The sequence below is a fragment of the Arachis duranensis genome, chromosome 4, assembly GCF_000817695.3.
Source record: "Arachis duranensis cultivar V14167 chromosome 4, aradu.V14167.gnm2.J7QH, whole genome shotgun sequence".
Taxonomy (NCBI): domain Eukaryota; kingdom Viridiplantae; phylum Streptophyta; class Magnoliopsida; order Fabales; family Fabaceae; genus Arachis; species Arachis duranensis.
Window position 1 is genome coordinate 97,425,255 of NC_029775.3, and position 13,837 is coordinate 97,439,091.

At 32.1% G+C, this 13,837-nt stretch overlaps 1 protein-coding gene across 1 annotated transcript; it reads left to right on the forward strand.

Annotated features, from left to right (window-relative positions):
• Positions 1 to 1,436: 1,436 nt before the first annotated feature.
• Positions 1,437 to 5,576, forward strand: LOC107485111 (patellin-6). Its single transcript, XM_016105633.3, has 4 exons — positions 1,437 to 2,294; positions 3,332 to 3,456; positions 3,744 to 3,885; positions 4,994 to 5,576. Exons 1-4 carry the CDS (start codon positions 1,515 to 1,517, stop codon positions 5,246 to 5,248), a joined length of 1,302 nt encoding a protein of 433 aa, XP_015961119.1. The 5' UTR covers positions 1,437 to 1,514; the 3' UTR covers positions 5,249 to 5,576.
• Positions 5,577 to 13,837: the final 8,261 nt, after the last annotated feature.

Consider the following 13,837-nt stretch of genomic DNA (forward strand, 5'->3'; position numbering starts at 1 on the left):
TAATTCTAAAACTAACTAATCACTCCTAACACAATAAATAAAACAAAATAAAAAAAACCGTTGCTGCTGATGACTATGGCCATGGCTTCATGAGATGAGATTTTATGGTGATAGTGAAAGAGGGAATGAAAATGAAATGAAGCCAAACTCCACTCCTCCTCTGTCTTTATACAACTGAAGCGAAACTTAAACATTAATTGACACTTTTTTTCGGAGTAAGACTTGACTTTTGCATGGAGACAGCCCACAACACGTTACCTGCGTGTTAGTGCATGGCGAACACGTGGCGGCTCGATTTTACCGCGCATCCTGTGTGTTAACTGGATGGAGACACGTGGTTTCGCGTGTTTGGAGTCGCTGGTATCACAGATGTTGTGTGTTGCTCTACGGCTGCCATGTGACGAATTTCTGCTGAGAATCTCTGATAAAGTTACTTTGAAAAATTGTGCCGAATCTTTGCTATGTCAACACGTTACCTGCATGTTGGCTAGAAACATGACACATGGCGAATCTCTGCTACGAATATCACAGAATCTACGTGTTAATCAATATTTCTAACACCTTCATAACTCTAAAACATTCCAAACACCAATATTTAACTAAAACACCACTTTCGTTTCTATATTTAAAATAATTTCTGTCAATCTGTATCCAATTCGTCATGGTTCACATCGTTTTGCAATCCTCTTCTATTCTCTCTATTTGCATTATGATCAGTCTTGGCCCATCCATTCTATTTACGACTTGTGAAGAAAAAAAAGAAATGAATTTGAGTAAATAAAGTGGTTTTGATTTATATACCAAAAAAAAAGTGGTTTTGATTTGTTTTAAGAAAATAATAATTTTTTTAAAAATAAATATTTAAATTGGTCTTTAAAAAATATTAGACTCAATATTTTAGTTTCTAAAAAATTCATTTTTTTAAGTTCTAAAAAATTATTCTCATATGACACATTAATCCTTTTGTTATTTTAAAAGAGGATTATTTTAGTTTATAATTATATTTTTTAGACTTAATTGTTATAAATAAAATTTATTAAGAATTTATTTGTTAAACATGCATATTACAAAAAAATAATAAAAAGTCATTAAAATTTATTATTTTTTATTATTATTTAATCATTAATTTAATTTTTTAATTTAATAATTTATCAACATATTTTATCTCATATTTTTAAATATTAATAACTAGTTAATAACTACAAAGTAAAAGCAATAAATTTTCATCGCCCTCTTACATCTCTTTTAAGTAAAAACTTTTTGAAGAACAAAATGGCCAATATGAAATTATTAGATGACCAGTTTGTATATTTATTTATTTTTAAATTCATTTCTGATTAAAAATGAAAAAAATATCCGCGGGTGTGTGGTATCCTTCTCAGTACACTGTTTAAATTTGCTTCCGCCATTTACTCAGAACAAACAAGAAGTCATACCAAAAAGTCAAAAAACAAAAAGCTCTGTTTTCTTTGTCTCTTCTTCCATTCAGAGAAGAAAAATCAGCCATTGTTTTCATGCAGAGATTCTCCACAGTAGTAATGGACACCTCGACACTCCTTTCTTCTCCTTCTTCTTCTTCTTCCAGTTCTCTTTCTCCTTATCCCTTCCACAAGCGGAGCATCTTCACTACCGCAACTTCTTCCTCTTCCTTCAAGGAAGACACCTACTTCCTCTCCCAACTCAAATCATCTGAGAACAAATCACTTCAAGAACTCAAGAACAAGCTCAACTCCATTGCTTCTTCTGGAGAATCCAACAACAACAATGACTATTATTCGATGTGGGGCATTCCATTGCTCACCGGAACTGAAAACGCCGACGTCATTCTCCTAAAGTTCCTCAGAGCAAGAGACTTCAGAGTCTCTGATTCCCTCGCCATGCTCCTCAAATCCCTCTCATGGAGGAAGGAATTCGGTGCTGACGCCATTGTTGGTGAGGAGCTAGGCTTCAAGGATCTTGAAGGAGTAGTAGCTTATATGCAAGGCTATGACAGAGAAGGCCACCCTGTGTGTTACAATGATTATGGCGTGTTCAAAGATAAGGGAATGTATGGGAAGGTTTTTGGCGGTGGTGGTGATGGCGGTGACGATGAAGAGAAGCTGAACAAGTTCTTGAGATGGAGGGTTCAGGTTCTTGAGAGGGGTATTAAGCTTCTCAATTTTAAGCCTGGTGGGGTTAATTCTCTCATTCAGGTTACTGATCTTAAGGACATGCCAAAGAGAGAGTTAAGGGTTGCTTCTAATCACATTTTGTCTTTGTTTCAAGATAATTATCCTGAAATGGTGGCTCGCAAGGTAAATTACTAGTTAATTTTGTTAATTCCAGATCAATCACTTTGGTCTCTAAGGTAGCTAGCGTTTGTTTTGAGGTACAGAGACCGAGACATAGTATTATGTTTGTTGGTTCAGAGACTTATACTAAAATTTTTATCTATATCCCTAAAATTTCAGTATTTAAGTACCTCTAAAAAGTAAGGACACAAGAGACTGAAATTTTTAGAGACGGAAACTGAAATTTTAATAACATTTTATACCTAAAATACTTTCATTTCAATTAATTAATTCCAATTTTATCCTTTTTATAAATTAAATTAGAGTTTTATTCTTATTTCAATTTCTGTCTCTCACTTTGTACCGAAAGAAATTTATTTTGGTCTCTGTCTGTTAATCTTTGTCTCTCCCTCTCAGTCTTTCGGTCTCTGTCTCTTTACCAAACGCTACCTTAACAGATTAGTTCTTAACAGATTGGTTCTTTGAAGAGGGACTAATTTGTCTGTATAAATATATATGTTTAGGTTAATTTATTTTTAGTGTATATTTTGTATTTTAAGATAAATTCTACTCTTGTAGTTCATTTTAGTAGCTGATTTTATTATACATTAACATGGTCGTATTAAAAATATGATTGAAAGCGATAGAAATACCAACCTATTCGATGAGAGTAATTCGAAGACTTCTAAAGAATAAAAATTTGTTGTTCGATAGCAAAATGTTCTATCTAAAATTTTATAGAGAGTAATTTGAGTATTTATTTTTCTTATTTTTTAAATAGGATGTGTTCCATATTTTATTTGTATTTTTATGTTGAGATAATTGGCAAATTGTGCCTACTTTGGTGAATTAGAGTACATAGATCAAATGACCCATGTTGTGGTGTTGTTTTTATTTGAAACATGAACAATTTTCTGTTTTTGGTCTGGAATGGGGTTGTGGATGCAGATGTTTGGTGACTGTTATTAATGTCATCTAATTTCAACTGCACCTGTGGTCTGGTTTGACAGAAATTCCACTGTTTTCTTTTCAATTATTTATTTACTGTGGTTGGTTTCCAGATTTTCATCAATGTGCCATGGTACTTCTCAGTGCTGTATTCAATGTTCTGTCCATTTCTGACCCCAAGAACAAAGAGCAAGTTTGTGATCTCTAAAGAAGGAAATGCTGCTGAGACACTTTACAAGTGAGACTAATTGTTACTCTATGTAATGTTTAATTTTTTATCTACAAATATTGATTTTTCTTTCTTTTTAATTTTTTCCAAAAGTTTCTTAATTTTATCTATAACAATATTCCAAAATTACCCTCAACTTCCTTATCTACTTTTGATTTTGTGTTTTAATTATTAGTTTAAATTCAATTCCAAGGAAACACCTATACCAATAAAAGGTGCTTCTTACCCCCACAATTTCTCCTTTTTCTTTTTGGTTTGGAAATTTGAGGTGTGGCTTTTGTTGTGTTATTGTTCAGATTTATCAGGCCTGAGGATATTCCTGTAAGGTATGGAGGACTGAGTAGGACTAGTGATTTGCAAAATGGTCCCCCAAAACCTGCTTCTGAGTTCACAGTTAAAGGAGGAGAGAAAGTTAACATACAAATTGAAGGAATTGAGGTAGACAATTTGCCACATTTCTATAAAATTTTCCCTGGTAACTGGTAACTGTTGGCCTTTAGATAAAGGCTATTCCTCCTTTTGGCTTCGAGTGAAAAATTTATAAAGGAAGAATGATAAAAAAAAAAAATTGATAAGAAGTGAGAGAAGATAAATTTGTCTTTTATGTTATAAAAAGAAAAAGGAAATGTAAAAGAGAGCTGTATACAAAAAATACTAAAATAGTGCAAACATCATTTCAGTTCTTAAAGTAGCCTCTCCTCCCCCTATGAGCCTTATTCCTTTGAATTTCCAAGTGTGACATAGGGAGAGTGATATCTTGAGAAACCATGAATTTTATAAATTTCAAAGGTATCTTTTTCCAATTCGTCGTGGAATAAGTTGTCTCTTAACTTTGTGATAAAGTAGGATGCTTGAACATCAAGCTTCCTTTTTTGTCTTTCCTATTATAAAGCAACAAGGCTAATAATCTCTCTTGAATTTAATCACACTTAACCTTCTTCCAATCACACTATTTGTTCATGCTTTATATTGAAAGACCCGTTGCTTGGGTATATAGTAATAGTACTTTTTTTAAGTCTTGCTTCAACTAACCCGCCCTAACAAACTAGGCAACCCACATTTTTTAAACTATAACCCTTTACTTTCTATGTATATGTGGCAATGCATTTTGTTTTCGTTAAAAAAAAAAAGAAACCAACTTTTAGTTGGAAATTATTTTTAATATGGAAATGCACATGGTGTTTTGTTTGAATATTGACATTTGAAGTGTATTACAGTGTTTTACGTCTCCTGTATGTTGGTCATGTCAAGTGTTCAACACGCCCCCCACGTGTTGACTCTCTACCTATAAAATTCACTCACCTGTAATTATACCAAATAATTCTATTTTCAACAAAAACTTTAATATTTTTTTATATAAAAAAAATTACCCACTTTTAATTAGCCAACTTTGTTTTAGAATTTATAATTTAGAGTCTAGAGCTAAGGGTTTATGATAAGATAAATAAATAAAATTTCAAGAAGTTGGCTGATATTGACTACACAAAAATTGGATCTCTAATATTACTCTTTTCTTAGTTGTTAATTTGTTGTGATCGTTATATAGAGTGGTGCAAGTATCACATGGGACATAGTGGTGGGAGGTTGGGACTTGGAATACAGTGCTGAGTTTGTCCCAAATGAAGAAGGCAGCTACACCATAGCAGTTGAGAGGGCAAGGAAAGTTGAAGCCTCAGAAGAAGCCATCCACAACACTTTCACTTCAAAGGAATCAGGCAAATTGGTGCTCTCTGTTGATAACAGTGCTTGTAGGAAGAAAAAAGTTGCTGCTTACCGCTATTTTGTGCAGTTAAATAATTAAGCATCAAATAATAATTATGTTAAGCTTGTGATATTTGCTTCTCTCTTTTTTAAAACAATAGTTTTTGTTAATTATGGTTTGAGCTTGTTAAAGGCTAATGAAGTTACTAAGCAGTGTATTGGTGTTATGTATAAAATTTGGAAAATGGGTGGTAGGACATGTTCAATTGGGAATTGGTATAGAAGAAAAAGCAATTAGCTTTGCTTAGTATTGAATGCATTCATTTCATCATGATAACGAGTTTGTTGATTATACGCAGTATTGTAGTGTATTTGTTCTTACATCTCTGTTTCGGAGAAGTATCTGAACAATTTGGAAAGAATTATTGTTTCGGTCACAACACATGGGTTTTTAATTAAGTTGATAATCTTTTTCAATTTTTAATTATTAAATCAAACAACACAAAAGTTCTTAGTCAACATGGGTATGTGATAATTGTTACGGTTTTAATATCGAAATTTTTAATGATAAATGAAACATTTTAAGCTATTAAAGTACTTATTAATAAACATTTCATTAGCAAGTGTTTGTTGGCTGAAAATTTAAATATGGAAGAACTATAGATGTTTATGTAATTTGAAGTTATTTTCATATGAGTATAGAATAACAGAACGCTAAAGTGGCAAAATTAAGAGCATAAATTAAATACTTTTTAAGTTAAAAGTGCTCCTATTTGATGGATTGAATAAGAAATCATTACTAAGTTTGTTGTGCCTTGTTTTCTAATCCAAATCCAAATGGAATGGAAAGAAGAATAATGGTGATGGGACTAGGTATAGCATATGGCATGGTCCATGCAGAAGAGTGAAGTGTGATGAGACTGAGAAATCCAAATTCCAACGAAGAGTTCACGGGTGGTAACGTGCTCCATAAGATGAAAATTCAATAGTGGAGCCACCTTCTATCCCTTTGTTGATGGTGATGTTTGCATCCTTCTAACCCTGAATTTTCGCAACCATGATTCTCTTCTAGTTTCTACCGTATGCTTTTTTAATTTCTCACTCTTATCCAAGCCATATCTACTGTATAGCGTATATTCAACGAGGATGGAAAAGGGAGATAATGTTCCTTAACTTACAATAAGCTTTTCAAAATATTTTTAACAAAACATCATTTTATACATAAATATATTATTTTAATATATTCAGTTCAACTTGATTAAATTTTTAGACATTTGAATCTCTAATTTTATCAATTTATTAACCAGTTTGATTTTCAGAACTTAAAAAAAAAAGAAAAAAACAATGTACTAAAAAATATCGTTATCATAATAATGTGTATTAATGATGTTAGATTGTAGTTAAAAGTTAGTAATTAGTAGTTAAATATATTTATCAAGACAATTCAAATATATATAACTTGGTATTGAGAGTTTGGATTATTTTTTTTTCCTTTTGATGAAACATAAACACGGGTTTTTTATTTTAATAAATAAATTAATTATAATAATTACAGAAATAAATAATTTTAAAAATATTTACCAAAATAAATATTTCTCTCTTTATCTCATCGTTTATAGTGTAAACAGTAAATGAAATAAGAGAGGTGGACGCGTAAACGAAATATAAATATATCTCATTTACAGTGTAAATAAGATAAATATTTCGTTTACTGTAAACGAGATACATATATTTTTAATAAAAAAAAATTGAAAATAATAAAAAATATTAATATTACTAATAATCAAAACTTTTAGCATGCAAATGGTACATAAAAAAGTTGGTAGAAAAGATTAAAATGGATATGTTTGATCAATTAGTACTAAAATAGAGTACATAAAAGATTTTAAATTAAATTATGATCCAATTGAATTGATTTAAATTTGAAAAATAAAAATAACCGTTTGCCAATTGTTAGAATGACAAGAATCATTGAAGTATAACTGGTGCTGTTGTACTTGTGCTTGACCTTGTAGTATCATTGTATGCATGTTTGGGTGAGTTGAATATCATTTTAAACTCATTTAATTTCGTGTAATCGAAAAAATAATAAATGTGTATAGAACTGGATTTGAGTGTATGAGGACGGTATTTGTGTGTATGTGGTTGGTATTTAGGTGTATGTGTTTGATACTTGCCTGGTATTTTTATTTATTCACAGTATTTCTTATTCCTTACAGTAAAAATGACAACCAAGAGTCAAGGTGAAAAAATACAATGTAAGCACATATATATATATCTTAGGGCTTGTTTGGGTGAGCTTCTAAGAAAAGATCTTTTTTCGACTTATCTTCTTTTAGAAGATCTTATGTAAAAGTAAAAGTAATTTTATGTTTGGATATCTCATGTAAAAAGATCTTTTTTTATCTATCAATTATGTTTGGGTATAACAATATAAAAGCACTTTTTTATTTATTTATTATATGAAAAACATCTTTTTTTAAGAAAAAAAAAGATCTTTTAAAAAAAGATGTAAATTACAGCTTCTCAAAAATGATTTTTTTATTTTTCTAGTGCTTTTACTTTTACTACTAGAAATTTGTCAAACACGCTAAAAAATAAAAAAGATCTTTTTTCATTGAAAAAATATATTTTTTTAATCAAAATAATAGCGCCCAAACAAGCACTTAGAACAAATTAATTATTCCTATTGTAAATATAGGTTATTGAAATGACTCTCATATTGCTTTGTTTATATAGCAAATCAAAGACTTGAAATGTGCCACGAGACTATTGAGCGAAAAGTTTGAAAAGATGAGTGAGCCAAAGAAAGTCATCATTCGCGAATTAGGATTTGGTGGCCTCATGCACGTCCCGCCAATGAATGTGCCACACAAACTATTAAAGGAGTTAGCTAACTCCTTTAATTTTCACAAAAACAAATTGGACACAGGATATGGTTCGTTTAAAGTTAAACCCAAAACAATAGGGGCTATTCTAGGTAACTGATTACATAAAATCTTTATACTTGCATTTTCTGTAATATATTCTTTGTAATATCTTATTCTGATCTCATGTAATCAAGTAATAAATTTAGGTTTATATGAGTGCTATTTGGATCTATTTCAAGTGATTTGGAGCGTAAATTATTTTTCTAGGAGATCTATTTTCCGATAAAGTGAGTTATAAGGAACTTTTTGTGGAGAATAAACTGATTTTTAGAAGGTTCCAGGGGAAGACATTAAAGAATCTGACCGATGAAATGATGAATATCGGTGTTGACAACGACCAAGATCGCCTAATGTTCAAGAGAATTTTCATCCTCTATATTCAGACAGCGTTCTTGTTGCCAACTACGATAAACAAAGTATTTCCTGTGCACCTAGCTCCAATTTTTCAGATGCACAAAATAACAGATAACAACTGGGGTGCCCATGTGCTCAATTTCATCATCAAAGGCATAATCAATTTCCGTCTGAAAAAAAAAATCAATTGACAGCTGCCTCTATGCCTTGATGATAGTCTATTTCCATCTAACAAAACACCCAGGCAAGAAGGGAAAAGCAATCCCTAGACTGCCCTGGGTTAGCAACTTGAATAGAGAGCTGCTGGTTGCAAGGATGAGAACAGAGATAGATGGTCATATGGTAACTAAACAAAATACATCCTCTAATTTTGGTGTATTTTATTTATGTAGATGGTGTAAAATAACGTTTCTACTATTTCAAGGTATCATCAAAAAGGCGGAAACGAAAAAGAAGTTGAAGAAAATGAAAGAAAAAGAAAAGAGAGAAAAAAACAAAAAAGAATAAGGCAATGTTCATCCGAAAGTGATTCATCGGAGAGTGAACTTGATTTTTTCTCTGAGTCTGAGTCTAAAGAAGAATCAGAGGAACCAAGAAGGAAACAACCCACCAGGACAGTCAAAAGTAAGTAATATTTTTTGGTGTATTTTGTCAATTTTAGGATATTTTTTGCTAATGATTGTTTGCCTTCCAGAATGGAATCCAAAAAAAAGAAACAGATTTTGGAGGATTCTACTTCAGAAAGTAAAAGTGAATCCAATGATGAGTAAGATTCTAAAATTATTATCGTTTTCTTTTTTGTTTATTATCGAAATTTGATGTATTAATAGAGTGTTTCTTATTTAATTTCAAAAGTGAAGAATCGTCACCAATTAGAAAACAAAAATCAAAGAAAAACATTCAGACTCCCCCCAAAAAGTATGCATTACTTTTGAGAGTATTTTATCATCAATATTGTTGTTTTTGTCTAATTCATAATTTTTTTATTTTCAGGACACAATCCAAAAAGAGAAAACAGATAGTTGAGGATTTGTCTTCTGAAGAACAAATTCAATCCTATGATGTGTAAGATACTTTGTAAAGCTATCTTACACTTTATAATCAAAATTATATTTTGTTAACATGTTCTTTTAAATGTACTCTCAGAACTGATATTATAACTGAAATAATAGAAGAATTTTTAAGAGAATCAAAAAAGAAGAAAACCAATAAAAGGGCTGTTGCACAGGGGTATGTTGAATTTGGTTGTATATTATCCTTTTTAAGGTGATTTGGTTGCTGATAATTGTTCTTGCTTTCTCAGGATGAAGAAAGCTGGGGTCCATCAATGGAAGGCCACTATGACTTATCAAAAATGTAAGATCCTTTATTTGATATAATTTTGATATCCTAATTTAATTAAATAGTATTTTTACTGAATGATGTTTATTCAATGCTTAGAATGCTGGAGGTGAACTTAGGAAGCGAAAATGATCCTTTGTTTCAAGGACAAACATATCAAAGAAGCGTAAACAAACTCGCGGATAGCATGTAATTTCTGTTTCTAATACCGGTTGCTTAATTCTTTTTTTACCATCTGCTTCTAATTCTGTATATATTTTTTTAGAAAAAAATCCTTTAATGTTTTATTCAAGAAAAAAAAGACAGGAAAAAAAAGTCTGCAACTACGTAAGTTTTCAAAAAAAGAGTCTATATTTCTTTTCAATGCTTCAAATGTATTTTGACATTATTTGGGTGGATTTCAAGTTGAGTCTGGAAGAAGAATAGTGACCCAGTTCAACAGTAGATGATTGTTGTTTAGATGAGACACATTCGCAACCTAAACCGCTTAATATGTGAGTTTTACAACTAAATTTCAATCTTCTAATCATCTATTTTAAGGGACTTTCTTAACTTTTTATTTTTGTCTTGTTTAGAGTTCCGATTCAAGTATGCATGCCTCTGTCCCAGACAACAACACCAAGCCCTGTGCCACAAACTGAACCATCCCCCCTCCCCCCAAAGTCCCTGAGCGAAAAAATTAGTGAAGAAAGAACTAAAAGGTGAGGAATAATATTTGGGTGTATTTGGTTATTATTTGGGTGTATATATTCAGAATTGAGCTGTTATTGACTTTTTTATAATTTGATTCATTTTCTCTAACCCTGTAGCACTCCACAACCCCAAAACTTGATGAAAGCACAGCCATGGTGCCATCAGCTCCATCTAAAGTGTAAGTTCAGTACAATATAACTCTCTTTAAATATCATTCGTCTATTCTTATTCTTATAGTATCTTATATGTCAACATGCAGTAATCCAGCCCCTGAAGCCACTGCTGCATTGAAGATGATGGCCCACACAGCATCCTACGTACCTAAAAATTTTTTTATGTCATCATTCAGCTTTGGCTTCATTGATTCAAGTCAAGAAGAAATACTGACCTAAGAGGGGGTAACCAGGATCTCAAAAAGGAAAAAGTCCTGAAACACCAATACTAATCGAACAATTAGAGGAGCTGGTGGAGAAAATTGTAAACAGTGGGGTAAAGGCAACAATGAATTTTGCAGAGGGTAAAAGTCCCTCGATCGAAAAGCAGCCTGCAGGCCAAATTTTTGAAAAGTTTGAAATTCTTGCAAGGATCAAAGAAATGTCGGGTGACATGAAAGAAAAGTGTTACTTGTGCGCCACAAGTGTAAAGACATACGCAGATGGAAGTACTAATAATTATGATCCAGTGTGCACCCTCAATGCCCAAGAACCATTGCTATTGTCAAAAGTCCATTTTACATCTCTAAAAGCTAGTTCATATATTAAATCTGAGGAATATTAGAATAAGATTATTGATTTTATTATGACATATGACTGTAATGTTGATTGATGTAATTAATTTGGGGTTTTTATTTTTCTAGATTATCAATGCTATGTGCCTGATCCTAAACCAACAAAATATTCAAAGATTTGAAGAAGAAATTTACTGTCTTCCCCCTAATATTGTAAGGTGTATTATAATCAAATTTGGGTGTATTTATGTAATCTTTTGGGTGTATTAAATATTTTTTTGGTGTTTCACAAATCTTGTAGAACGTGGCTATTTAGAATCATGTAGGTGGAAAATACTTACAGCCAAAATAAAAAAGCCATTTATAATTGAAGATTACCAAATGTTCATACCCTTTTTGGACCTGAAAAAATTAGCATCACATCCATATGTAAGTTTTTGTTTCTAAAATTTCTTATCACAATTCTTTGGTTATGTGCCAATTAAACTAAAATACTGTTCAATGTGATCATTGATAAACCCCAAATTGACGATTTATCTTGTATTGAATTTAGAGTATTTTGTAGACCTTTTCTCACATTTACCCAATGAATTAGCATGGTTTTGTATATTCTCCTTTAATTGTGCTTAAGAGTGAAAACATGCTTTTTAGGACTTAAAATAGCTAAATCTAATTCTCCTTGATTCCATTAGATGCCTTGATATGTTTGTTAAGTGATTTAAGGTTTAGGAGGCAAAGATTGGATCAAGGGAATGAAGAAAGAAAGCATGAAAAGTTGGAGAACTCATGAAGAAATGCAAGAACCGGAAAGCTGTCAAGCCGACCTCTTCGCACTTAAACGACCATAACTTGAGCTACAGAGGTCCAAATGATGCGGTTCCAGTTGGGTTGGAAAGCTAACATCCGGGGCTTCGAAACGATATAAGATTTGCTATGGTTGAATCGCGCATGGTGATGCGTATGTGCATAGTACGTGCACGCGCCGTTGCTGCCACCTGGTTCACTTAAAGCAAAACGTGGCCAGCGATTTTAGAAGCTTTGTGGGCCCAATCTAACTCATTTCTGATGCTATTTAAGCCAAGGATTGAAGGGGAATGAATATACTCTCATACTTTTAACCATTAGTTTAGTTTAGCTTAGTTTTGGAGGGAAAATTAGTTTTAGAGAGAGAAGCTCTCACTTCTCTCTAGGATTAGGATTAAGATTAGGTTTAGTTCTTAGATCTAGATTTTAATTCATCTTCTTCTACTTCTATCTTTTCAATTCCTTATTGTTACATTCATTCTTCTTCTATTCTTATGTTGTAATATCCTTTATGTTGTTCTTGTGTTTTGTTGTAGATCTACTATTGTTCCTTCCACTTTCTTTCAATTCAATTCAAGGTAATTTATAATAAATGTGTTTCTTTGATTTTCTATTGTTGATCTCTTGCTTTTGTAGTTGTAGATTCCTTTAATTCTTGCAATTAATAATGTTTACCTTTATTGCCTCTTATGTGTTAGTTAAAATGCCTCTTTTAGCTTTAGTATAGATTTTGTTCCTCTTGGCCTAGGTAGAGTAATTAGTGACACTTGATCTTGGCTTAGGTAGAGTAATTAGTGACACTTGAGTTATCTAATTCCTTTGTTGATTGGTAATTGGAGAGATTGCTAATTGGTTTGGAGTGCACTAAAGCTAGTCTTTCCTTGGGAATTGGCTAGGACTTGTGGCTCAAGTCAATTCATCCACTTGACTTTCCTTTATTTAGTAAGGGTTAACTAAGTGGTAGCAATAAACAATTCTCATCACAATTGAGAAGGATAACTAGGATAAGACTTCTAATTTTCATACCTTGCCAAGAGCCTTTTATAGTTGTTAGTTTATTTTCATTGCCATTTACTTTTCATGCTTCTTATCCAAAACCCCAAAACACATTTCTAACCAATAACAAGGCACTTTATTGTAATTCCTAGGGAGAACGACCCAAGGTTTGAATACTTCGGTTTATAAATTTTAGGGGTTTGTACTAGTGACAAACAACTTTTTGTATGAAAGGATTATTGTTTGGTTTAGAGATTATACTTTACAACGAGAATTCATTAGTGAAATTCTAAACCGTCAAAAATCCACTCATCAAAATGGCGCCGTTGCTGGGGAGTTGCAATGGTGTTATGTTATTGGTTATTGTACATATGTGAATAGTGTGAATATCTTGCTTTTTGCTTTATTTTCTAGTTTTTGTTAGTTTTATTTTGCTTTTCCATTATGAATTCTCACTTTGGCTATGAGTTTGGTTCTAATTATGTTGTAGGAAATGAGAGCTTTAATGAGAATGCGTATCAAGGATGGAACAATCAAAGGTGGGAGGAGCCATATGCATATGATCAATCTTCATGGCAATAACCTCCACCAATGCACTATGAAGAAGAGCCATTCTATGATGCATATCAATCCAATGGCTATGGTGAATCACCTTGTGACTTTCAAGAACCACCACCATATGCCTATGAACCATATCCTCAATATAACTCTCAACCATACTCACAAGCCCCTTCTTACCAACCACCTTCATATGACCCTAATCCATATCCACCATTCCAACAACCATATGAGCCATATGAACCACATATAGAGCCACCAACATTCCAACATCAATATTTTCAAT

Coding starts and splice junctions, on each gene's coding strand:
- LOC107485111 (XM_016105633.3), top strand. CDS start 1,515: ATGCAGAGATTCTCCACAGTAGTAATGGACACCTCGACACTCCTTTCT. Junction 2,295..3,331: donor CTGAAATGGTGGCTCGCAAG/GTAAATTACTAG, acceptor GTTGGTTTCCAG/ATTTTCATCAATGTGCCATG. Junction 3,886..4,993: donor TACAAATTGAAGGAATTGAG/GTAGACAATTTG, acceptor ATCGTTATATAG/AGTGGTGCAAGTATCACATG.